This window comes from Drosophila busckii, chromosome X (assembly GCF_011750605.1).
Source record: "Drosophila busckii strain San Diego stock center, stock number 13000-0081.31 chromosome X, ASM1175060v1, whole genome shotgun sequence".
Taxonomy (NCBI): domain Eukaryota; kingdom Metazoa; phylum Arthropoda; class Insecta; order Diptera; family Drosophilidae; genus Drosophila; species Drosophila busckii.
In genome coordinates, this window is record NC_046608.1 from 19,360,968 (window position 1) to 19,385,566 (window position 24,599).

The 24,599-nt window shown below is 34.4% G+C and overlaps 5 protein-coding genes across 6 annotated transcripts in view; 1 reads left to right on the top strand and 4 right to left on the bottom strand.

The window, feature by feature from the left end:
* Window positions 1–1,617: 1,617 nt before the first annotated feature.
* LOC108606291 (protein halfway) lies at window positions 1,618–4,271 on the bottom strand. Its single transcript, XM_033294514.1, has 4 exons — window positions 4,242–4,271; window positions 2,761–3,725; window positions 2,192–2,702; window positions 1,618–2,132 (listed from the first exon to the last, which is right to left on the bottom strand). The coding sequence occupies exons 1-4, from the start codon at window positions 4,269–4,271 to the stop codon at window positions 1,740–1,742; spliced, it is 1,899 nt and encodes a 632-aa protein (XP_033150405.1). The 3' UTR covers window positions 1,618–1,739.
* A 608-nt stretch (window positions 4,272–4,879) lies between these two features.
* Window positions 4,880–5,650, top strand: LOC108606294 (protein C19orf12 homolog). Its single transcript, XM_017996280.2, has 3 exons — window positions 4,880–4,984; window positions 5,073–5,289; window positions 5,349–5,650. Exons 2-3 carry the CDS (start codon window positions 5,088–5,090, stop codon window positions 5,567–5,569), a joined length of 423 nt encoding a protein of 140 aa, XP_017851769.1. The 5' UTR covers window positions 4,880–4,984; window positions 5,073–5,087; the 3' UTR covers window positions 5,570–5,650.
* Window positions 5,559–8,899, bottom strand: LOC108606289 (vacuolar protein sorting-associated protein 18 homolog). Its single transcript, XM_017996274.1, has 5 exons — window positions 8,541–8,899; window positions 7,863–8,476; window positions 6,384–7,788; window positions 6,172–6,323; window positions 5,559–6,109 (listed from the first exon to the last, which is right to left on the bottom strand). The coding sequence occupies exons 1-5, from the start codon at window positions 8,812–8,814 to the stop codon at window positions 5,651–5,653; spliced, it is 2,904 nt and encodes a 967-aa protein (XP_017851763.1). The 5' UTR covers window positions 8,815–8,899; the 3' UTR covers window positions 5,559–5,650.
* Window positions 8,900–8,974: 75 nt separating this feature from the next.
* LOC108604926 (DNA repair protein RAD51 homolog 3) lies at window positions 8,975–10,005 on the bottom strand. Its single transcript, XM_017994496.1, has 5 exons — window positions 9,842–10,005; window positions 9,677–9,783; window positions 9,466–9,623; window positions 9,283–9,411; window positions 8,975–9,193 (listed from the first exon to the last, which is right to left on the bottom strand). The coding sequence occupies exons 1-5, from the start codon at window positions 10,003–10,005 to the stop codon at window positions 8,987–8,989; spliced, it is 765 nt and encodes a 254-aa protein (XP_017849985.1). The 3' UTR covers window positions 8,975–8,986.
* A 4,719-nt stretch (window positions 10,006–14,724) lies between these two features.
* LOC108606257 (broad-complex core protein) overlaps window positions 14,725–24,599 on the bottom strand; it is an 89,221-nt gene continuing 79,346 nt past the window's right edge. Inside the window, exon 8 of one of the 2 annotated variants that reach the window (XM_017996211.2) lies at window positions 14,725–15,550. In XM_017996211.2, the coding sequence (XP_017851700.1) occupies window positions 14,835–15,550 (716 nt within the window). In that variant the 3' untranslated portion in view covers window positions 14,725–14,834. Of the gene's footprint in view, window positions 15,551–19,200; window positions 19,799–24,599 lie in introns of those variants that run through there. The other variant, XM_017996213.2, reaches the window with a different exon arrangement.

A 24,599-nucleotide genomic window follows, 5' to 3' on the forward strand; every position in this document is an offset into this window, starting at 1 on the left:
TGCAGTTTAGGAGTAAATGAACATTTTGTGTTTTTGAGCAGCTTGCGCGCTCGTCGAGCTAAAAAAAATTTCCAAGTTCATGGATAATTAGATGACTCCAAAATTGTTTAATGCAGTTCGATAAAGCTGCGTCCTGCGAGTGTTGCAAACTAGGACTAGGACAAGCACGACAGGATATGGCCTAGTTATAGCCTATTTTCTATGCAAAAACTTGTTGCCTAATTTTGGGAGAAACTTCTAAGCAAATGAGAGACTTAGACAACAAACTTGCAGCTAGCAAGCGTTCCATCGTAAATTAAACACAACAAATTAAAAGAAATGATTTATCTTTTCGCAAGAATAATGTTTTTTAGCAAATGAAATTGTTTACAGTTCTGTTTATAGCAAAAAAAAATACAAAACGCTGACTCATGGATACAAAATCGAGAATATGGGCAGAAACTAATAAACACAGATTAGACGCCAAGCGTTAGCGTTAGATGCTGCATATATAGTACACAGTGACAGTGACAGTGACCAGGGAGTCAATTTTGTTTTTAGCATAAATTAAATATTTAATACGTACACATGCATACATAAATATATATATCCTGAGCATTAAGACAAAAGACAGTATATTTCATGACATTTATAGAGGTATACATATATATTTTTTGTGACCTACAATAAAAGCTGCCTAACCCAATTGCGATCAATACTAGTTTTTGATAAAAAAGAAAGTAAATAGTTCAATGCATAAATTTTGCAATACATATGTGTATTTTTTAAACGAAAAGATGGCCAAAGGTTGTCGCATTTGACATTTATAAGTTTTAGTCTAATAGTACATATTGTTGACAACCAGAATTTTTGGTTTAGATAATTAGAAGTTAAAGTAAATTGAACAAAGAATTGTGAGTTTCTCAAAGCATAATTAACAAAATAGCTAATGACAGTTTTTAAACTGTGCAATTAACAAAAACAAGAAGCGACAGCAATGTTTTATGTTTTCGATAATAACAAAAATATATATGACATGTAAACATGAATTTTTATGAATAGCACAATCATTTTGCATTATTTTTGATCGCATGTAAAGGTAATTAATAAGTAGACACACACACACACATACGCAACGAAGTACGTTTAACAATAAAAAAAAGAATTGATGGCAACGATTGATAAAAAAAAAAAAACTATGTAACAGTATTCAAATACAAACTAAGATGCATACAATTAAATTAATAATAATGTATTAATCACGCCGAAAATGGTATTGAACATATGTATATGTATATGCAACTCACACACACACTGAAACACATAAATGTTTTCTTATAGAGCACACACACACACACACAGACGCTCATTCCACATTTACAATTGCAAGTACTTATAAAAAAATATAAAGAAAAAATAAATCTTTTATAGTATCTTAGCATACACTAGGTAATATAAAGACATTTTGATGAAAAAAATTTATAAAAACACAAAAAATACATGGAAAACTGTCATAACACATGCATTACATGTAACATGAAAATGTGCATTTTTTTTCTTAAAATTATTATATTTAACTTACGAACAAGAACAACAATAAATATCATACCCAAAATGGATAATACAATGCGTTTGTTTTTATTATTTAAACATACATATATATATGTATATATATAAGGCACATGGTAAGCTGCAATGACAGTGGGAGATAGTGGGTGGTTCTCTTAGTGGGTGGTGGCTGAGGTTTAAATTAAACTAAACTACGATTCACACAGCCAGTCGCAAGGCAGCTTTGGCATTTTACTAGCCGGCCAAGGTAAGTAACCCGCTGTTTTGAACACCCAATAGTCGTAGGAAACTTTTGTAATTAATGCTAATAACAGCAGCACCTCGGCCGCAATTAAATAGTATATATAATCGGTTAGATCGGGCGGCGATTGGCACAGTTTGATTTCCTGCAGTTCCATAACACTTTGCGGCAAATTGCGGCAACGTATGTCCATATAGTCCGGTATATCGTTGCTGCGCTCCTTAAGCCAATTCTGCAGTGTCTTGGCCGAATTGCAATCGCATTGCAGTCGATTCTCTGCCAAATAGATGCGACGTCCATAGCCCGAGTCCATCAGAGCGTTATTTAAAAAGTATTCCGGTATCTAAGTAAATACGCATGCGCATTAGTTTATGTGCTTATGTTGCTATTTAAGACACTCACCTTGCTTAACGAATTGTTGCGTATGTAGAGTCGTTGAAATTGTTCAATAAACTTGGTGCCCTCGAATTCGTATATAGAAGATATCTGATTGTTATCCGCTACCAATTTGACAATGTTATAGTACGTTGGATTCGTATGGAAGTGATCGCCCAGGCTGCTTATCTTATTGTTGCTTATGTTCAGCGTAAACGTATTGTCCGGCAACTGATGCGGCAGCTCCACCAAGCCGAGATTCGAGCAGTCCACATTGCATACCGTGCGCGATTGATCGTCCTGTATTATCATAATGCTATAGATATTGCAAGAGCAGTTGCCATAGTTGGGTATACTCGGGCATTTGGTGCCGCATTTCTTAATGCTCTCCAATTGCTTGACCGACACCAGATTCGTTGAATTAAACCACTGATGCGTTGCATTATACAAGCAGAACGAGCGCTCCGGATTAACAAAATAGAATAGATCGTTGTATATGAATTCGTTGAGTGAAGCGCAAAGCATGCGCATGTTGCCACTAAAAGAAAAAACAATTGTTTAACTTATAGTTTAATTAATTGCTTGTTGGAGCTCACCTAATGTCCAGTGCAATGTTTTTATTTTTGTTGCAATTGGGCACACGAGATAATAAATTGTGTGATATGTCCAGATACTCCAAGTGCGGCACATCCTTCACAGCTCTTGGTGCAATTTCCTCAATATTATTATTTGATATGTTCAGGCACTTGAGTTTGGAGTGACGTGGAAATGCATTGGTCACCTGCGTAATCTTGCCATCAGTCACCGCCAGCGATTGCAGTGAACGATATATAGGATTGGACAAATCCATGGCTTGCAGCGTCATGTTGCGCACATGCAGATTTATCAATTTACTAATATTGCTGTTGCAACTGGATATCATGGTTAAATTCGTTATGTTGCAACAATACCAGGAATTGGCACGTGTCGGATGCTCACGGCACTGGCAGCCGTTGTTGGCATCACGCTCATGGTTAAGCTGTGCTGGAGCTTGCTCTTGACTGCTATTGGGCAACGCTTGCTGCTGCTGTTGTGTCGTCAAGTTGCTGGTTAGCGCCAACGCTGGCAACTGCTGTGCATCAGCAATGTCAGCAGCGGCTGGTGTATCTATGCGCTCTGCCGGCGCAGCTGTTTCCTCATTGCTTGCATTGTGGTCCCAGTTAAGACACAAGTCCTCCTCCACATAGAAACAGTTTTTGAGATATTCGGGCATTTCCGTTGATGTTGCTGCTATGGCTGCAACTGTTGTTGTCGGCACATTGGCAATAACATGTTCAGCATCATTTGCTGCTGCCTCTGCCGCTGGCGGAGGCGGCTTCACTGCTGGTGTAGGTAAAGTCACTGCCACTGCCACCAGTTCTCCTTCATTCAATTGTATTGGCGCAGCTCCTGCTCCTGCTGCTGCTGCTGGCCGCTCTGATGTTGTTGACTCGACTGCCGGTGGCGGCGGCGTTGGCGTTATTATTTGTTGTTCGGCACGCGCGACGCATGCGCATGCCAGAAGCACTACCAGTGGAAGCAACTACAAAAATAAATTGTAATCAACATGAAATCCAATAAGTTATAATTATAGCAGGCAAATATTTGCGTAGCCAAGTTCAGACCGAGGCCATGCGCCACGGGGCGTACTTTGTTTATTTTATGTTTACGCTGTGTTTACTCAATTATTGTGTGTGTGTCTGTGTAACTTGATAACAATAAGGATAAGGCTTGGCCTGCGGTCGCAGTCAATTAACTCTATGTGCTTGCTATTATGGCACGCCTTTGTTAAGCAATAAAAAACAATGCACATATTAAATGCGTACGCAAAGTACATACAAATATATTTACAGAACTTTAATCAAATGCTTTAACACACACACACACACATATCTACAGTAATTTATTTTTGCTCATAAAAACCAACATCCAAGCAAAAGATCAGTTGCAGCTCACACTTCGCACAATATTAAGACTTCTTTTTATATTTAAAGCAACTAGTGTTTTGTTTATATGTAAATAAAAACAAATTCACTTTCAGTTTTTTCAACAAACCTACGTGATATTGTCTGCATATGTTTGTATGCATGTACGCATAACAATTTCATATGCAAATAAATATTATGCACAAGCAATATGTATATTTGTATGTACATAGTAATTTATTAACACTTTGAACTCTTTATACACCCACACACACACGTATTAATGCATTTGCACAACAATAACAAAAGTTATAACAATCAGAATTTATTATAAACTCATATGTGCGGGTGGCTAATTTTGACTGCGCAGTTGACTTACATACATATTTCGCAGTAATCATTTCATTTATGTACACGCTGGTTTTAATAATATATTAACGTCCTTTTTTAACGCGTATATATTTTTTATTTGAACTATGATCACATATTAGCAAATTTACACTTTATCACAAAAACGCGCTGTAAGCCAAACTGTAATCGAAATCAACCAGGGGCTATGGTCCAGGGCTGGCAAGCATACAGGGCTGCCTTGACAGTTCTGTAACAGCTGTTAAGCAACAGAGCTGTGCTATAACATATGTTAAAAACCCGAGGTGTAACACCTGTTCAAATAGAAAATAACAGCGCTGTGACAGCTGTAAAAAATAAAATAACAGCGCTGTAACAGCTATTAATATACCAAATAACAGCGTCTATCGGATCTTAGGCGAGCAATCGAAAATTATGTTATGACGAAAACAATAACAATGTTAGCAAACGAGTACAAAGGTAGCGATCGCAACTTGTTTTTGGCAATATATCATTCATAGACGTTAAGGTAATATAGTTTATATATATAGTTTATGGCTAATATACGCAAGATGTCATAAATGCGTCATACACTGCGCATTTGCTTCTTTTTATAGTTTATTTTAACAAACATGCCCATCGATAATAGAGAGCTGATGCAAGCTATTGCAATTGTTGCCGACGAGCGGAACATACGTGTAGCTATAAAGCAAACTGGAAAAGGCACAGCAGTTTGCGCAGCATGCTGTTTTGCTGGTGGCTTACTAATGGGACCTGTGGGCATGGCTGTCGGTGGTGCAGCAGGAGGAATTGCAGCCTATAAAATGACAAGTGGTAAGTGATCGAAAGCTATGGCAAAGATGACTCAGAAAACAACACTTACGTTTTTCTAGGTACCTTCAAGCCACTGGGAGAAGTGATATTAAACGATTTAACAGATACTCAACGCGAGCAATTGGTGCGGCATGTCACAAAAGCAGTTGCTGATGTTCATCCCACAGATCTGGTGGTGCTGATACCATTAATCACTGGAAACGCCACAATACAACAGGCAGTACTCAATACGATAATGTCATTTGTCACCAATGAACTGCGCATGCAGATTGTTGATTAAATATATTGTTACATTAAGCAATTGGGGTACTTAGATAATATGTATGTACAAAGATTTATAAATAAATGTATATATGCTATGCTATTCCCACTCGACGTTCACTTGATCCCAGTCGTCGACAAACGGCTGGTCTATGGTTTCTATCATATGACTGCAGTACAGGCAATCGGACGCTAGTATATTTTCAATCTCAGCTTTAATATCGAGACGATCCTTCTCTGGTTCAGCTGCTTTGCTCGTTGTTGGTTGTGTCATTACCGCCTCCAGTTGTTGCTTGAGCATGCTGAGCAGTCGACTGCGATCCTTGCTCAGCATAGGCACAAGTTGTTTCTCCAGGCAGTCACTATGATACTTGTGCCCACAAATGAATATAAAGAATGGCTTCACTAGCAACGTCATGTCACAGATATCACACACTTCATTTGCCTGCAGACGAACGTTGTGCGTGCGCAGCGTTCGCAGCTCTTTGGTAACATTAAGCGATTGTTCCCGCGTCTCGGCCATTTCGCGTTGCAGCTCCTGTATGCGCTGGTTGTAGTCCTAAAATAGATGCACGTATATGAAACTAACTGACAATAACAATAACAAATAGAAAAACTCACTTTGAGTGCATCACAGATTGCTTCCTTAAAATTATCAATCTTTTCAAAATCAGAAAAGAATGGCAAGAGATCCTCGATGCGCAGCAGATCGCATTCCTTCAATAGATTTAGCGCGCGCTTTACATCATTTGTGCCCTTAATGTCATGATATGCTAAAGGAAAATAATAATAATTTAGCTAAATACGCATACTAAAGCTGTTTGCATATTTACCAATGCGTAGCCAGAGCTTTCGTCGCATTGTTGTATCCTGTGGCTTCGATGCAGTCTCCTTTGCCAGCTGCATATCAAACTGAAGCGCCAAGTCCACAGCTGTTGTCCACATGCAAAGCAAGCACTGCAGAAAAACGCAGGCATCTTTTACATCGAGCTCGGTGCATACTTTTAGTGCATAGTGTATGTCATAGTGCACCAAAGTATCGTCGCGGCCTTGAATCTCGAGATACTTCATCAGCAGCTTGGGCTCATACTGTGCATAGAGATGCAGCAGAAAGTTGTGTATGATCTCATTGCTTGAATTAAGTTTGTAAACAGCAAACTCAAGATAACGTATGACATGCTTGCGCTGATCTGCTGTATCCATTATGATAAGAGTCGGCACTAGCTTTTCCAGATCCAATTTAGAGCCCATTGCCATTAGCGCTTCAACTGTAGCCTTTGGCAGATGTTCAATCAGCTTCGGCGCATACTTGTAGTACAGACTTAGGTCCGTCTGCTTGGCGAGTGTTTGCAAGGCCTCAGCATAGCGGCTAGCCTTCAGCTGCTGGCCAATCACCTGCTCAAAGTCGCATATCGAGATGGCAAACTGCGCCAGATTGTGCGAATCCGCATGCTGCGTTATTAGCTGCTGCACAGCGTTGCGATGTTGACTCGTGCAGGACAATACATAAGGCTCACGCATAAACTCATCGTATTCGGCTTGCCATTCATGTCGCCTGGCCTCGCTCTGTTCGGGCAAATTGATTTGTATTAGATACAAATCTATAAGCCAGATAATCAAGGACTTTATAGCTTCCGGCGTACTGTCTTCGCTCATTGTAAGACGTGTCAAACGCTTCTTCACATAGTTAACAATGGGACGTTTATCATTGAGTGCCATAAACTTAAGGCAAATGGCTTCAAATGATTCCTCCGTTTCGGCATAATAGTTGGCTGCCACTTCGAAGGCGCCTTCGCGGAATGCTGCATTCGCTCGTTGCGTTAAAACCATTTGCAGATTATCAGCATTGGACGCTGCATGAGCCGTAGCCAATTCGTACTGTCCACGGTCTAAATAAATGCGCCAGATATTACGCTCCTCGCGCGTGATTCTCAATGTAAACACAATCCGATCGGTATAGACGTAGATGGTGCCAGTAAAGGCATCGCGCTCGATGTTCTGCAGCTTACCCAGGCGTGACTCATCGAATACTTCATGATAGACCAGCTCTTGGTTAAGCAAGCAAATAGCCTTTATATGATCCGCATAGAGCAGCACAGCATGATATTCGGTGAGTACAAAGGATTTGACAACACTGGTGCGACGCTCGTCAAAGGACAAAAGCTTGCCCTTCTCAAAGTCCAGCTTAATCAGCGTGTCACCCAGCAATGTTGCCGTGCTGCCAATATCAATTGAAAGCTGTACAACAAAGAATAATAGATTAGCAACTGAACAATGGCAGATCAAGCTCTCTCTCTCTCTAACTCTCTTACCTCGCCAGTGCGTAGACCAGCGCCGCTAAGCCAAGCCCACTGCTTGGGATATTTGCTATTGGGTGGCGCAAAGAAACGCAGCAGAGAATAATTTAAATCGGTTTTTTGTTTTTCCGCAAAAGCTCCATAGCTGGAAAATATGGAATGTAGCGATCTTTCCTCTGGCCTTAGTACATCCTGAAAAGCATGTATACCGTCAGGTGTACTGGCTACAACTATCCAACGATTGCTATTGGGTACGCGCAGTATCTCCAAGCCAGTTATTCTGCTTTGGCATAAATCGTAGAGCTGCTTGCGCGGCATGTCTATTGAAGCGCCCAGTTCTGTCTCAAAGATGAGGCCACGACTAGTGCCGAAGAGTATTGTGCCTGTTGTGGTCTCATCGCCATAATAGGTATTGAAGGCAACTGCTGTTATCTCATGATCCTTAAACTTTTCAATGCGACGCACTTTCAATTGCTGTGCCTTGGGTGTCTCCGAGCAGTGAATGTATAGAAAATCTGCCGAAACGCCAGTTGCCTTGGGTACAAGCGATATAATCACATGATGACCGGTCCGATCAAGAAAGAGCTTTCCTATCTTATACCCACTTGTATATTTATCCAAAGCAACCTCTGTGAAGCGGGAGTACTTTTATTTTACATACATTATGCGGGTATAAATTTTCGCATAGCTTACCGCCTGGAGGTATCGCTCGTGGTAGAAAGAAACGCAAAAGTGTCAACTTCTCCTGTGTGGCTAATACACATAGCAACCAATTTTTGCACACAATTAAATGTTCTATATGTGCATCGGCGAAATTGCTTGGCAATCGCAATGGCAATTTTAGTTTGCTAAATATCTCTTCCTCTTCATCGTCTGTCTCGAATGGATTTCCACCTGTGCTGCTGTTGTTTGGTTTACTTGGTATTGCAGACAAGAATTTGGGTTGTATTTGCTTGTTTTGCGACATTTCAATAAACTAAATGTAGTTATATTACAATAACAGAAAAGTCTGTCACAATTTTTCTTGATTTACGCCCCGCTGCAGTGTGACCATATGGGCGTAATAAAAAATACCAAAACTTTTATGTTTATGTTATAATTACGATAACTTTAACTAATCGATTCAAATTTTTATTTTGCTATTTTACACAAAGCCTTTTTGTGGCGCACGTTTTTCCAATAAAATATTTGTCTTCACTAAGCCAAATACGTTTGTCAACAAAATGCGAATGCTTTTGCCCCAACGTAGTTTCCAAACGTAGCATCTTATGGGTTTGTTCTTGCTCTCCTGCGCGTTTGCGCCGACGACAGAAACCCTTTACAACAAGTTGATTAGTGATGACAATCTGTAAAAACATTACATTTATATACCGCTTATATGAAAACACAAATCGGCAAATTTGAATTGTATGCTATTTATTTTGAATATACTTACTGATATATTATTGCTACTCATTAAGAATTGAAAGTGCTCATGTATCTCAACTAATAAAGCCGTCCGCTGTATGACATTTGTTAGCATACGGATTGTAAATGATAACGAATCCACAATTACCAATTTTATCTGTTAAAATAATGTGTTTTTATACATTATACAGAACGAGTTTATTAAAATTACCATAGGATTAGCCTGCAAATATTCCTTCAGTGCAATAATATTTGCTATCAATCGTCCAGCACTTAAGCATTCTACATAGCGCACATTTTGAAGCATCTGGTCCGGCCTAAAGCCATGAACAGCCAAGTTGTAATCCCCTATTATCTTATTGGCCAACTCTGTAGGTGATGCAAATGTAAATAGATCTTAAAGCTTATAAAGCTTGACTAACCTTTCAGTCGATGTGGATCAAAGCATTGGCGAGTGTCGATATATAGAGCCTGACCAGCTAATCCGCCTACTATTGCCGGCAACTGCACTAACAAACACAACTTCATACTATAAACACAAAGAATTATAAATATATGTGTTGTTTGTTATTGTTTTTTGTTATTACCACAACTGAGTTTTTCCAGCACCAGGCTTGCCCACCAACTCAGTCACTTTTTGTAACTGTATGCCGCCATGCAAATGCTTATCAAGAAGCTTATTGTCTGTTGTTATCACATTATTTAATTCAAGTAAACTCGCAGCTGTTTTAAGCTTTAAACTCGACTGCATGACTACTTAATTTGTATTATTGCTATCGATACGCTGTTATGGATAACAGTGGGCTGAGAGCACAGCTCTGTGATCGAATCAATGTTAGTGCGGCTTAGGACAGAGCTAAGTCGATTGCTGTGGAAAGCATATCGATAAGACAAGGCGCTGAATTTAAAATACTTTTCAAAGCAAACTTATTTATTGGTAGCCGTTAGATTATTGCGGCGCAATTCCACGCAAATGGAGATAAATACTCGAAAGTTACGGCAACATTATACATTAAAGAAAAGCGAATTTGCAATCATAGACGAGTACGCTGAAGTGTTTTAATGAGAACCAAGGGACACATTTTGTAGACAGTTAGATTTTTAAGAGCTTTTATTTGTAATTGTTCTTTTTCTCTGTATACATGTAATTGTAGTAATATTATGTTTGTATGTATGTATATACATATATATGTATATATATATATATATAGATATATATGTATGTTCATTAAATTTTTGGATGTTATTAATTTATAGTTTTTTAAATTTCAAATTGTGATTAGTATACATAAACATACATAATTCGTTTATCTTTTTAATCTTTTTTGTTTTCATTTATTTGTTTTGATTTTTACTTAAAATTCAATACATATACTCATACATTCTGTTCGTGATTCCAGATCCTCCCACACATTGTACCTTTAACGTATGTACGTACTACTATAAACATTTTTGTCACAGTCGACATGAAGTTTGAAATATTTAACTTCCTACACAAAAAGTTCTCCAAAGTCTATTGGCATTCTTCTTCGTTTTCAATTCTATATATATATATGCATATATCTTTTGTTGTATATGTATGCATGTATGTATATGATAATTTAAAATTTACATGGATGTCTGACGTTTTTTTTTTTGTTTTTGTCTATAATTTTTTGTTTTCTGTTTCTTTCCTCTATAAATTCGGACTTTAAAAGTGTTCGAAATTAATTATTCTAAAAATTTCTACAAAAAAAAAACTAAATGTATATACGTTGATATATATAAGTATTTATGCTGAATAAATACATGTATGCATATGCTTCATATGCTTTAGAATTTACAAATACATATATACCAAACTTAAGACTTAGTGCACGCCAGTGCAAACAAATTTTGTGTTAACAAATAAGTTAATTTTTTAACAAACATTACAATAAAACTTTGAATTGTAATGTAACTACATCTAAATTGAGCGTGCACTGTGAGAAATCATAATTAAGTTGCTTACATACATATATGTAAGATTGGATTTTTGTTTTTTTTTTTTTTGTGGCACCCTGAATAGTTGGCGAGCTTCTCTTTACTGGGGTTGAGAAAAAAAAAACAGTTGCATGTATACAAGTATTATTAATTAGGGTATAATCCAAAAGAGTTTGTCATAGTTTTAAGTTTATATAATTTTTTTTAGTATAATTTTGTCGTATTTGTGTTTGTTGAGCTATATTAATTTTAAAAAATTTAAATTTTGTAGTTAATCACAGATTTTTTTTAAATACCGAAAAGTTTAATTTAAATCAATAAACAGTATAGTGTCAAAATTATTTGGCTTTTTCTTTTGTTTATGTTTTTGTTTAATAGGTATAAGTATTCTATATATAATTTTGACTAATAATTTGTATTTATCTAAATCTTGCATCATTTCTCTGTGATATTCGTGATATGCGTTGCATTAACAACTTTATTTAAAATTTTTTTTTTTTTTTGGTTTTTTATGGGAAATTTAAATACAATCTTGTAACATGAATATACGTTATGAAGAAATGTTTTAACATTAGCTACAAGATTTGTATAATTTGATAAATCTTGCAACTATTTTTTATATAATTTTGTGCTGTGCCTTGAACTGCGGGTGTGTATAATTTTAATTAACTTTAGCTCTGTTAACCAGGGTTCGGTTTGCTCTGCTTAAGTATTCCGTATTCCATGTAAGCTCTACTTTGTTAGCCAAAGATTTTTGCTGTTTTTTAAATCTTTGTTGTTATATGCGCCAGAAAGAAGAAAACGAAAACTGCTTCAAGAGAAATTGAAAAATAATAAAGTAAGAAAAACAAAAGCCACAAATGTAGGACTAGACCAAGAGTTTCGATTTTGTTGTATCGCATATAAATGAAATTTTGTATATCTTTTAATAAGTTATGAACAATTTATTGTGTGTGTTTAAATACTTATGTATATTGAAAAAAATTCACAAAAAATAATACAAAAGTTTGTTACCTTGCATTCACAGATTTTATATAAAGAGCATGTGTGTGTGTGTGTGTGTTTTTTTTTGTGTGTTTGTGTGCGTGTGTTTGCCTAAACTTAAATTTTGAGTAAATTTGTAAATTTAGTGTTTTATATAAATAAACATAATTAAACCGAAATATTCATTTCACAAAAAAGATTTTTGTAGATCACAGTTTGGTTATACATTCATTTGCATTATTTTTCGTTTGTTTTTATATATTTTAGTTTTTTATTCATTTTTATTTTTTTGTTGTTTTTTCTCAACTTAATGTTTTTGTTAGTCCGCATTGTGTTCAAAAAACCAAATAATTAAAAAGTAAGTCAACTTGTTACAAAAAATTACAAACTAAATCAAATAATAGAAACTTAATAGATAGATTTTCTGTATATAAAAACCCCGAGAATGGCTGGTAACTAACTGTTTCAAAAAAGAAAAGAGCAGCTAAGTTCAAAATAAAAATTTGCGCTGTTTCGTAGAGAATTGGAATAGCTATTGAATATAGTTAAATAACTATATGTATTTATATGCAGAAATTAAAGTTAATTATATTGGATGGCATACCGTTTATATATTTGGTCTGTTTAACTTGGCAAAACTGCTGGTTATGTTAAAAGGATTCAAAACGTTTTTGTTGCTTGGTTGGTTGTTTGAAGCTGCCACAAGAGTAGATAGGTAGTTGGGTAGTTATGTTTATATGGGTGGTTACTTAGCGAAATAAGAGCTATACATACATATAGACATACGTTGAATTCGTATGCGAATGCCAATGCTCCCAACACGTGTAAGAGAATAAAAAATGTATACACACCTTTGTATGTTGTATATATATATGTATATAGAGGTATCTATAAATAGAACTACGTTCTTAAATATACATGCATACATAGCTAACGACATACATAGACGTAGCTGTATGTATGTATGTGCTTTAATGTAAGGTTAACAGTACATTGTATTTTAAAAATATTGTATATTATGTAAGAGTTCCTGAGACAGTTGCCGGATATGTGCAAATATATATATACTATATATATTTCGTTCTTTCTTTCATTCATTTTCATTTTCATTTTCATTTTGTTGTTGTATAAATTTTGTACACAATTTTACGCTTTTTGCAATTATTATATATATATGTATGTTTGTTTGTTTGTATGTATGTTTAAGTAGACTTTAAAAATCTAAGCTATGTATGTTTATTTGTTATATAAGTATATACAATATATATATATATATATTTTGGGAGCGTTTAAAACCGTAAGCATGATTTCGTTTTTATTTCAACTTTGCCCTGAATCATCATAAGCTGTAATTACAATTTTGTTTAAAAACTTTTCAACATTATAGATTTGTTTTTCTTTCGTTTGTTTTTTAATTTCAGAATATTTGTACTTCACTGGTAAAAAATCACTGAGTTACTTTGCGGTTTCCATTTTGTATTGTTATTGTGTTTTTTTTTTTTATATAATTTGCAACTTTTTAGTAATATGTATATACTATATATAATGCATATATATTAGAATGAATTGTGTATTTTGCTTACATACATACACACATACATTAAAAACTATGAATTATTTAATGTTTTGCAAAAATTTTTCTTGGATATGTATAATATGCATATCAAATAAAAAAAAAAAATTTTCCATTGTTTTTTTCACTTTTTGTTTGATGCTTCTTCTTGCCTTAAAGATATACGTAAAAAAAAGTCTTAAACAACTATATATATACTTGATATTTTATCCCTGATAACGTTTTACTTTGTGTTTGTTTCATCATATTCAATGCATCCTGCTTGTGTTTTTCTTTTCTTTTTAGTATATAATATAATTTTTAATACATTTACTTAGCGCTTACATGCAAGTTTTTAAATTAATGTTATATTAAAAAAAAATATATGTATATATGTTAATGCATATTGACGCAATTACTGTGTGTGTGTGTGTGTGTTCTGCTTGTTGTTAACGTTTTGGAATATAATTGCTTAGAGAATTTTGCGTGACAGTAAGAAAAAAAAAAAAACTTATAGTAAAACTAAATAAAGGCTAAAAACACAACAATTGTCCATAGCTAATGGGGTTGGCTAGGCTAAGCGAGCGCGACAGTGTGTAATAATAAAATATAAATGTTTAAAATCTGTTTGTTGTTCAATTAAGGAATCGCTTTTGATATGCTGACTGGGCCAACTGTCGTCGTCGCTCGCCTAGCGCCTTACTGCTTAGCTAGAGGTCTTAGTCCTTCACTCTCTTCCCATTTGTTTGTTTTGTTTGTTGTTTTTTCACATAAACTAATGCTAAGTGTGTGTATTTCTTTAAGCCGAAACCCATATGTTTAAGTTTACAATAAAATTCATGAGGTATTGCACATGAAGCAACAAATTGATGCTCATTGCTTCAAAAGTAAGCAAAAAAAAAAAAAACATACATTAAGCTTATAACAACTTAAACTAAAAAAAAAAAGAGGTTTATATATATGTAAAGCGACTTGTGTGTGTGTGCGCGCTACAAAATTAAAGTAAGTAATTGGGGCAAAGTATGTGTAGCTGGTCATCTCTACATGTTTATTCTCTAAAAAATTGCATTCCAACGTAGATCCTATTGTATGCCTGGTGGTGGCTGGCCCAGCTCACTGGTGAAGTCGAACAGGCTGTTGCGCGTGTGCGACATGTGCATGTGTGGATGATGGCCATGATGCCCGGCACCGCCGACCAGGCCATGCTTGATGGCCGAGGTCTTGAGCAGACGCTTCAGCATGCCGCTCGAGCCGCGATGCTGCAGACTCTTGTGCGTTGTCAGCGAGTTCTTGGTGCGATAGCGTCGATGGCAAAACTCGCACACGTACAGCGTGTCCGACTGCTCGTGCTTGTCCTGAAAGTGCCGCTTCAGCGAGTAGTAGCACGAGAAGGTGCGACGACAGTAGGGGCACTCCTGTGGCTCATTGATGCCGCCGCTGGTGGGCGGTGGCATGCGCAGCGGCAGCTGTGGCACCGGCACAACGCCGACCGAGCTGGAGGCGGCTTGTCCAGTAGCTGCTGCTTGATTTAGATTAACTGCATTCAAATTGGCATTGGAGTTGGCGCTGTTGTTGTTGTTGTTGTTGTTATTATTGTTATTGTTGTTGTTGTGACTACTGCTGCTGCTGTTGGCGCTGGCGCTGCCTGGACGCGGCGGCGATGTGTGCAGACTAAAGACAGCGGCCAGGCTGCCGTTCATTGAGTTGGTCGGCGAGGTCAGCGCTGAGTTTGGCGGCGACGGCGGCGATGAGGTAGAACTGGTTGGCGAGGTAGCTGCAGAGCGTATTATGTGGGTTCCTTCGTAATGAGAGCAAAATAAATATATATTAATTTTAATTTGTTGCAGGCGTTTTAACTATTTATTATAGCGTATTTTGCTTTTTTTTGGCGATTTACATTTCTTTTTTTTTTCTTTTTATATTCTTGCATTTGTTATTGAGAAAATGAAACTAAAAGTGCAAAGTTAAAGGTGAAAAATTCTAGGGTGTTTGCTTTACTTGAGGAAAATGTTTTAGATTTTAAATTTTATTTTTTTTTTTGTTGGTTGATTTTTAATCTCATTGAGTATATGTACTATATGGTATACCCCTAAATTCAATTAACTGATTTAAGAGCAGAAGAGAGTTGATTAAAGCTTTTGGATAAGTATATAGCGCTAATGGTTATAGATGCATGTTATCAGCTCAGTATACGTTATTATATATTATATATATGGCAGTTACTGAAAAATAAAGTACAATAATGCTTGAGCGCTACTAATTTGGCACAAGCTACTGGCAAATGAGTTAACTACAAGTAAGTAAAGCGCGCAAAATAATCGATAACAAATCATTATAACGATAATTGATCGCTGCTTAATCGAGAACAATCGATATTTCATTGTTTAATTTAAGGAATTTAGCTTTTTATGCTTTTCTGCAGCATAGAATTCATTTTTTTATTATCGTTATCGTTATCGTTTCAGTTGCGCGCTCTAGTTTTTGAAATCACTGAGCTTTTCGCATACTTTGTATGTACAACTGGCATATATGCGTTAAAAAATTCATGCAAATTGTTAGTACTTAAACTAATTACAAGCGTGCGATTAGTAAACAAAATACATGTAGTTACAGTTTACAGTTACATTAGTGTAGACATGCACAGAGGATGACAAGGCATAAACAGAGACAGAGTAGAGCGCAATTGTTTTTTCTTTTTTCTTATATAAGCAAATGAAACATAAAAACAAAATGTTCTTCAGTTGTGTGTCGTAAATGAGAAAAAATGAGTAAAATGAAAAAATTTGAAAAATGAAATCGATTTATACAAACATAATTTAATTATTTTTTTTTTGGTTTTTTTTGGTAGTGATTTATACAAGACGAAAAAGATGTTGAGTAACTGCAGTTGAAAATTGCAGTTTTTTTTGCTTGATTTGATCTAAGTTTGTGTATAATATATATATATATAAGCAGAAGTTTATACGCTAATCAGATTCGATGAGTGTGTGTGTGTGTGTGTGTGACAACTTACCAACAAAATGAAAATACATAAAGTTCACATATTATATAGAGCATATATATAATAGGCTAGTAGGGTAGTTGGTAAATACCTAAGTGACTTTTATATATATTTATACTTTATATACGCTTAGTTCGTAATATATAAAGTTAAGCTTACTGCTATAATTTCACTCAAGAAGACAGCGATGAGAGAGTAACAAAATATATAACAATACGTGTTCGGAAACAGTTTATTCTTATTTTTTTTGGTTTTATTTTTTGGAAAGATCAACGCCGTATAGCTGGAAAAGGTGCATAGTATAAACTCACGATCAATCCCAGAGGATAAACAACGCGCAAAAAACAGCAACCAGTAAAGTAGAGAGCAAAGATATAGTGTATAGCTGTGTGTGTGTGTGTGTGTTATGGGTGTGTGTGTGTGTGTGTGAGCGATCGGAAAGCTAGAGAAAGGTATAGTTAACTTTCTTTATTGTTCAGAGCACCAGGGTAATGAAAACTTTTAAAGTAGAGCGAGAGTTTCAATTAAGCAATTACAGCTAACTTTAGTTAGAGAGAGAGACAGAGAGAGAGAGAGAGAGCGAGAGAGCAAGCGCAGAATTACAAGTGTTCTTATATTTTAGTAGGGGTTTTCTTTTTTTTTATATATACATAGACATATGTACAGATGTCTGTGCTGCAGAGCGAGATTAAATGATTAGTGAATTAGTTTTAAAGTTTTGTTTTTTTTTTTGGTATATTTTAGTAGTAGCTGCTTAGCTGCTGTGCTTGCTATGGAAGTGTGATAAAAACTACGGTTTATTATAACGGTTTGCTACATAACGGTATATAGAGTAGAGAGCAGCTACACTTCACTGCAAGTTGAAAGCGCAGCTTGAAACCAGAAGTTAGATATTTACATTATCTTGAGGGTAAGCAAAACTTTCGATGAAAGTTATTAGAGTTATAATGAGTATGTGTAGTTTGCTACAGTTTCGAAAATTGTGTTCTATTTAAAGAGGTAGTAACTACAGCGAGAAGCGAGAACAGGAGACGATTGGCGAGTAGCGAGTAGCGAGTAGACGCTTGAGGCAGGCATAGTAGTATGTATATAATACATACGTTAAGTGTAAGTATGGTTATGAAGAGAGAGAGAGAGAGCAGTTAGAGAGTTAGAAAGAGAGAGCAAGAAAGTTAGAAAGAGATAGCGTTTAGTACCGAAATATGTTGTTCAACAAGCTGCAAATATATTTATTTATAATTTTAACTAATTGCATATTATATTTTTGTACAGTAGCGCGATTGGGCAACTAGAGAGTAAGTATATCAACTGATGTATAGGATATACTATATAGATGAATGCTGTATAATTACACATACGAGTAGTTCGTGTGAGACAGAGAGAGAGAGAGAGAGAGTCAGGGTATAGCATGAGACAGAGAGAGAGAGAGAAGCATGAGCGAGTCACTAGAGCGAGTGTTAAGCAAGAGAGCGAGAGAGAGAGAGGTCATGACAGATAGGACAGAGAGGCATGTTGTATATATGTACTAACTACGTATCGTCTCTTATTATTTTTTTTTTAATTTGCTTGTTTTACTACCAAGATTTTTGTAGTTGTAGTTGTAGTAGTTAGTGCTAACCTTTAGGATGCGCGTGAACTTGTATTATCGACTGACTAAAACAGGTACCAGAGAGTGAGCGGGATGCAGCATAGTATGGTATATATCCGCTGGATAGGTTGAGCGAGTTATGTTTGTTTGCCTGTCGGATTATCAACCGATATATCAAGAACAGTTTCCGTATATCCAACTTGGCATTTGTGAGGCGGCAACATTTATAACACTAAACACAAGTTGAGCCAACGGCAATTTATCATCATATTTATATTGTTTATATAGTTTAAGCTTTTGTTAAAAAATAACTAGAGAGAATGCACGTTTCGTATAGTCATAGGTCATTCAATAAAAAAATTAAACGTTAGTATTTTAGAGAAGGCAACTTTGTGGAACACTTGTCCGTTTTGTTTTGTTTTTTTTTTTTTTTTGCTAGCATTACGCTTAAAATTGACTAACAGTACGCTATATAATGAGGTATAAAGAAGGCCACAGAGTATAAATTAGTTACGTTCATACAAAGTTGCCAATCGATAAACGATTGGCAATGGTCCATAAGACTGAATCGTAAATTGTCAGCAAGTTCAAAGCTGTTGTCAGAAAATAGAATTTTTTTTTAATATATGATGAATAAGTTTGAGCGAGTCGCGTCGTCATATGAATATTAAATGTACAATGTATACTGAGTATCGGTACTTAAGCTTAACAGTAGCTAAAATGTCTTTTATGAGCATATATATATGTATATATATATATATATATATATATATATATATAATATAGGTAAGTATCACTACAGAATGGCATTGCTTTCATTGGAAAAAATAGTTATAAAGTAGTCGTAGCTGCTACGCTTAGTTAGTTAATCTAGTTGTTCGATGAGCTGTAATTCGTTGTTAGTTTGCGTTGATGTAAATAGTAATCATACAATGACGTCATTCTTTGTCTTTCTTGTAGTAACAGTGGATACTTGTACGGCATTTGTTGTTCATGTTCTAAATCTAAGTGCATATTCTCCATATGATTATTGTAATTGTTATTATGATTATTATACATTTTATAGTTGTGATAATATTGTTGTTGTCCATTGTTGTATAAATATTTCATTTGATTCTTTGTCATGGCATTTTGATCAATTTCAGCATTTTGTTGTATCGCAGCTGCCTGAAGCATTTGAACTGTTGCAGGCATTTGCGTTGAATCTCAGATCGAGGAATTGAATTGATTATAGAGCTTAATGTCTTTCATTTCCATCTCGCCGGGCCGGGACTTGTGATAGGTATAAATATGCGTCATTAGTGAATTTCGGGAACAATAGACCCGCTCGCAGATGGCACAACGATATTCCTCTTGGCGTACGGCATGTTTATCGGCAATGTGTCGCTTAAGTGAAGCTTTCGAGCAGAGAAGCTTACCGCACAGTTGGCATGAGAACAGTTTCTTGGGTGAATTTCCTGTAAATTGGTTTTGGAGTTGCAGTTGGTTGGTTCAAGATTCATATATATTCATTTTTGAAGAAGTAGTAGTAGTAGTAGTAGAAGTAGAAGTATATGGCTTGGTATTTGATTAAATTCTTAAGAGTTGCTGTGTCTGTAAAAACGGCAGTTCAGTTCATAGCTTCGGCAAACCGAAGTTTAAATAGCCTTGGAGTACACACTTCAAGACTTAAAACAGACTATATAAAGTCTAGGGTAGCTGTATGGACTTATTGAGGGGTGTTTGGTTTGGGTCTAGGGGCTGCCTAAGTTGTCAAGGGTGCGGGGCAATTTGTATGTTATACTTAGTCTAAAAACAAAAAGTTAAACAACACAATTAAAAAACGTCATGAACACAAATAAACAAAATATATATTTTATATATTTTTTTTTTCACATATATAGCAATTTAAGTTTGCGACTTATACATGATGATTTTTGATTTGGAACAAGGCTGGGCTACAAAGCATGTACACATATATTAAATAAAAATATATATTTTAAAAATACAATTGACTGCATTTTGTGTAAGTTAATTTTGTGTTGAAAAGGGCTTACATATTGGTGTTTGTTGTGGTGTTGATGTTGGGTGTTGGATATGAGACATTTTAATGGGCTGTGGTGAATCACATTAGGTTAAGTAGAGCATAGCTATGTATATGGCGATATATAATATATTAAACCCCCCACATCGTTCACATACCCACACACAATATAAAATACACTAAGATTATTATTATAATGAGCGAATGATACACACACTTACATTTAATGTAACAAAAAAGATAAAACACACATATTTGCTGTTGTTGGTGATTATGATGGACGCTTACCTATGAGTTAAAAATTGGCATATGCTAAGTACATACAAAGTTAATCCTACTACTAGGATATAGCTCACACTTTAAAATTATATTGTTGAAATTATATTGTTGTATTCAGCTGAGCTATATAGCTATATAAATAAAAATATTATGCGCAACCCGAACCAGAACCAGGGGAACTCATATTAGGGTGGGGTGGGTGTTTTTTGGGTGGGTTACTTCACACACATGGCGGCGCGCAGGCGTTAAAATTAAATTAAAATTCATGGCACACAGTAGATCATTTTTTTTTTTTGTTATATACATAGTTTTTATTTAAATAATAACACAATATTTGTTATTTTACTTATGAAAATATTTCATTTTGCATTTATGTTTTGTCTGTGTGTATGGGTGTGCTAATCATTTTCTCGAGCGTTCCTCACATCATTTATAAACATACGTTTTTATGAAATAAAAGAATTGCTTCTTCTTCTTCGTTTCTTTGCATTTTCATATTTTGTAATTATTATTGTTGTTTAGTTTGCTGTTTTCTTTGCTTAAGTGTTTGACATTTATAATTAATATATTGTAACTCTAATTGAGAAATAGAGAAATGATCGTTATTGAGAAAATGTATATTATTTTTTTTTATGTTTTTTCCGTTTTTTGTAATTTCGAGTCCCACTTAATAAATGTAGTACACATAAATACTTGTATAGTTATATATAGTAATATATATATATAAGTATTGTATGTACAAGCCGAAAGTATTTAAAGCGATCTGACTGACTGGGGATTGGGGGTCGAAAACAATATATAAACTAGATTTGGACAGCAATTGTATATGGCTATATGGCTATTACTATATGTGGTAATATATTGGGCAGCAACAAAGCGCAAGCGAAAGTCGCAAGTGAAATTTTGAATGGATATAGTTGTAGCTTAAGGAAAAGTTGCTGAAATGTTGTTGCTGTTGCTGTTTACTTGGCTTATATTGCATTTTGCTTTGCTGATTTTTTTTTTTTGGCTTACTGTTACTGTTACTATTACTGTTAAAGTTAGTTTTACTGTTACCGCTAAGAGTGCGCGTACGCTGGGGGTTACTATTGTTATCATTAATCATATTAATTATAATCATAATAATATCCGTAAGCAATATGTTAAATAGTCTGTTGTGTGTATGTGTGTGTGTGTGAGCTTGTAGCTTAAGTTTCATTTAAATAATATACTCGTAGTATGCTTTGTTTATTGTTTTATTTGTATTGTGTATGCAATGTAACGTATGCGTATGTATGTTTGTAATGTATGTAGGAAAAATTGAGCGTAAAAATTGTAACTATTTTATGCTGGCGTAGTTCAGAAACATAAATATTCATTGAGTGCTTAACTGTTACTGTTATTACTGTTTACTATTACTGTTACATTTACGGTTTACTGTTTACTGTTTTACTGTTACTATTAATGCTGCTATTTAGTATTAGTTATCGTTATATGGATAATATGCTTGAATGCTATGGTTGTTGCTATATTTGAGTTTGAGTTTTGAGTTTGCGTTTTGTTCATTGAGCATTCGAAATCGAATTCGAATTCGAATTACAGCTCTCTATACGGAATACTTGTGTAGGGTTTGATACTCGTTAAAATTGGTTAATTGCTTTTGGTTTTTTTTGTTTTTTTGGCGAGTCAGAGAAATAGTTGGTAGCGTTAATTATAATACGAACAACATTTAAAGTGGAGACCGACATGAAAATAAACATTGTTTGCTTATAACATACAAATACACATATCTAGACATTGATATTGTTTTGCATTAACAAAGTATAGCAATCTCTTCAAAACTGCTGCGAACCCTCACCTCACCTCACCTCATACATTTATATTCCTATACATAATAAAATTTCTTGTATTACAATAATTTGACATTGGTTTTTTTTCTTTTATAATATATTAAGAGCTAACATTAATACCAACTTTAAGAACTATGCAGTATATACAAAAATTTCATTTCTCTCTCTAGTCAAAATACAAACTTTTCAAGCTTATCCACTTTTATGCATTTGTATGTATGTTTGTGTTGTTATGTAAATAATAATTTGGCATAAGACGAAAAAATATATATTTTTATATACTATGAATACAAATTAAACATTCTTTCAGTTTTTTCAGACTTTTCGTTGTACCAAAACATAGAACAAAAATTTCTAGCTATACCACATTTTTGGAAAATCAAAAAAAAAAATTGTATAATTTTTCTTTTTTTTTTTTTTTTGTAAATTGCACGCCTTAATGTTAATGCCCACTTTATAAATTTTATTTTTGTTGCTTATATACTTCAAAAGTTCAGTCTTTCAAATTAATGTAATGCAAAAATAAAAAAAAAGTCTTAAATACTGTACCAAAAAAATAAAATTTTGATTATGCGTTGCACAAATTTGCCGAATTTACAAAAATACATTATTATCAATTGGTCAAAATTTAGTAATTTTTATGAAACTAGCTGGCAAACAATTTAACAAATTCCGCAGTTTTCACATATAATTATTATATGTGTAGATTGTATATAAAGTTTATACAAGTATGTAGGAAAAAAAAAACTGTTTTTTTTATATGATTTTTGTTTTTGGTGCCTAAAAACTATCAGTCCAACGTTTTTGCAAACACATTTCCCAAATACTTCTATATATAGATCAAGGCGTTTTTCGAAAGTAGCATACAAATCGAAATTACAGTTTTCGAAATTCGAAAAAAAATACAAATAAATTGAAATGCGGTTTAAAACCGAACAATTTTGAATTGTTAGGAAAAAAAATTACAAAATTGTTTGCAGCTATATACACTTGCATGTGTGTGTGTGTGTGTGTGTGTGCGTGTGTGTGTTGGTGCATGAAACTTGACTGGGCTTTCGATGTTTTGTGCTGCTTTTCATTTAAAGTACTTATGACTTTATATATATATATATATGTATATATAAATATTGTATGCATATGTATTTAGTTGTTAAGAATACAAATACTCTGTTGTTGTTGCTAGTTTAAAAAATTGTTGATTATTACATTTATTATATAGCTTGCGACAAAAAAAAATGACAACAATATTTATATCGTTAGTTAGTTATTCATTTTTTTATATGTTAAACTTCTGCCTACTTCTGTTTATAGATTATGCTTATACAATTAAAAAAAAAATTAGAAAAAAAAATGTTTCCTAGACTAGGGGGCTGTCAAATAAATCGCGCATATATAGAGCTAAGCAGGCTGCAGTTAAAATAAAAATATATTTGTTTTATATATATATTGTCTATTGGGCTGCTATAACAAATTATTAACAAAATTAGGATTGCATTAAATTTTAAATTGATATATTGCTAGCTATATTTATATAAGCCTATTGTGCTATTGTTTATAAATAAAGTAAAGTAACTTGTTGCTAACAATAACAATATGTTTAACTGTTATACAGTCGGTAGTAGTATTCGTAACTGAAAGGCGTTTGCGGCGTAAATTGTTTTTAACTGCTTTAGCTATAGCCCGAATATATGCGCGTTTTATTTATTTGATTTGATTTGAGTTTTTTTTTATACATATTTACATACAATATTTGTTTTTTTTTTTTTATTTTGGTTTTTGTTTTTTGTCGTATATAATCAAGTTTTTGTAAAAAATCACAGGTTTTTGTTTGCCATTTGCCTAAACATTTTTGTTGTTGTTGTTTTTTTGTTTTTAACGCTATTTCAGTTTTGTTTTTGTCGAGAATTTGTCGAAATAGTATTGCAGTTATGTTAGGATGAGATCCGAAATTACATACGTAGTGCTAATATATAGTATATGAATTGTAAATTGCGCATACGCAGTGTATACAGTAAGTATACGACGAAATGTGGCGCCAAATTCAAAAAGTTGTTGTTGCTTTTTGTTGTGTGTGTGTGTGTGAGGGGAAACTCGCATACTTATTGATCTAATAAATTCATACGTTCG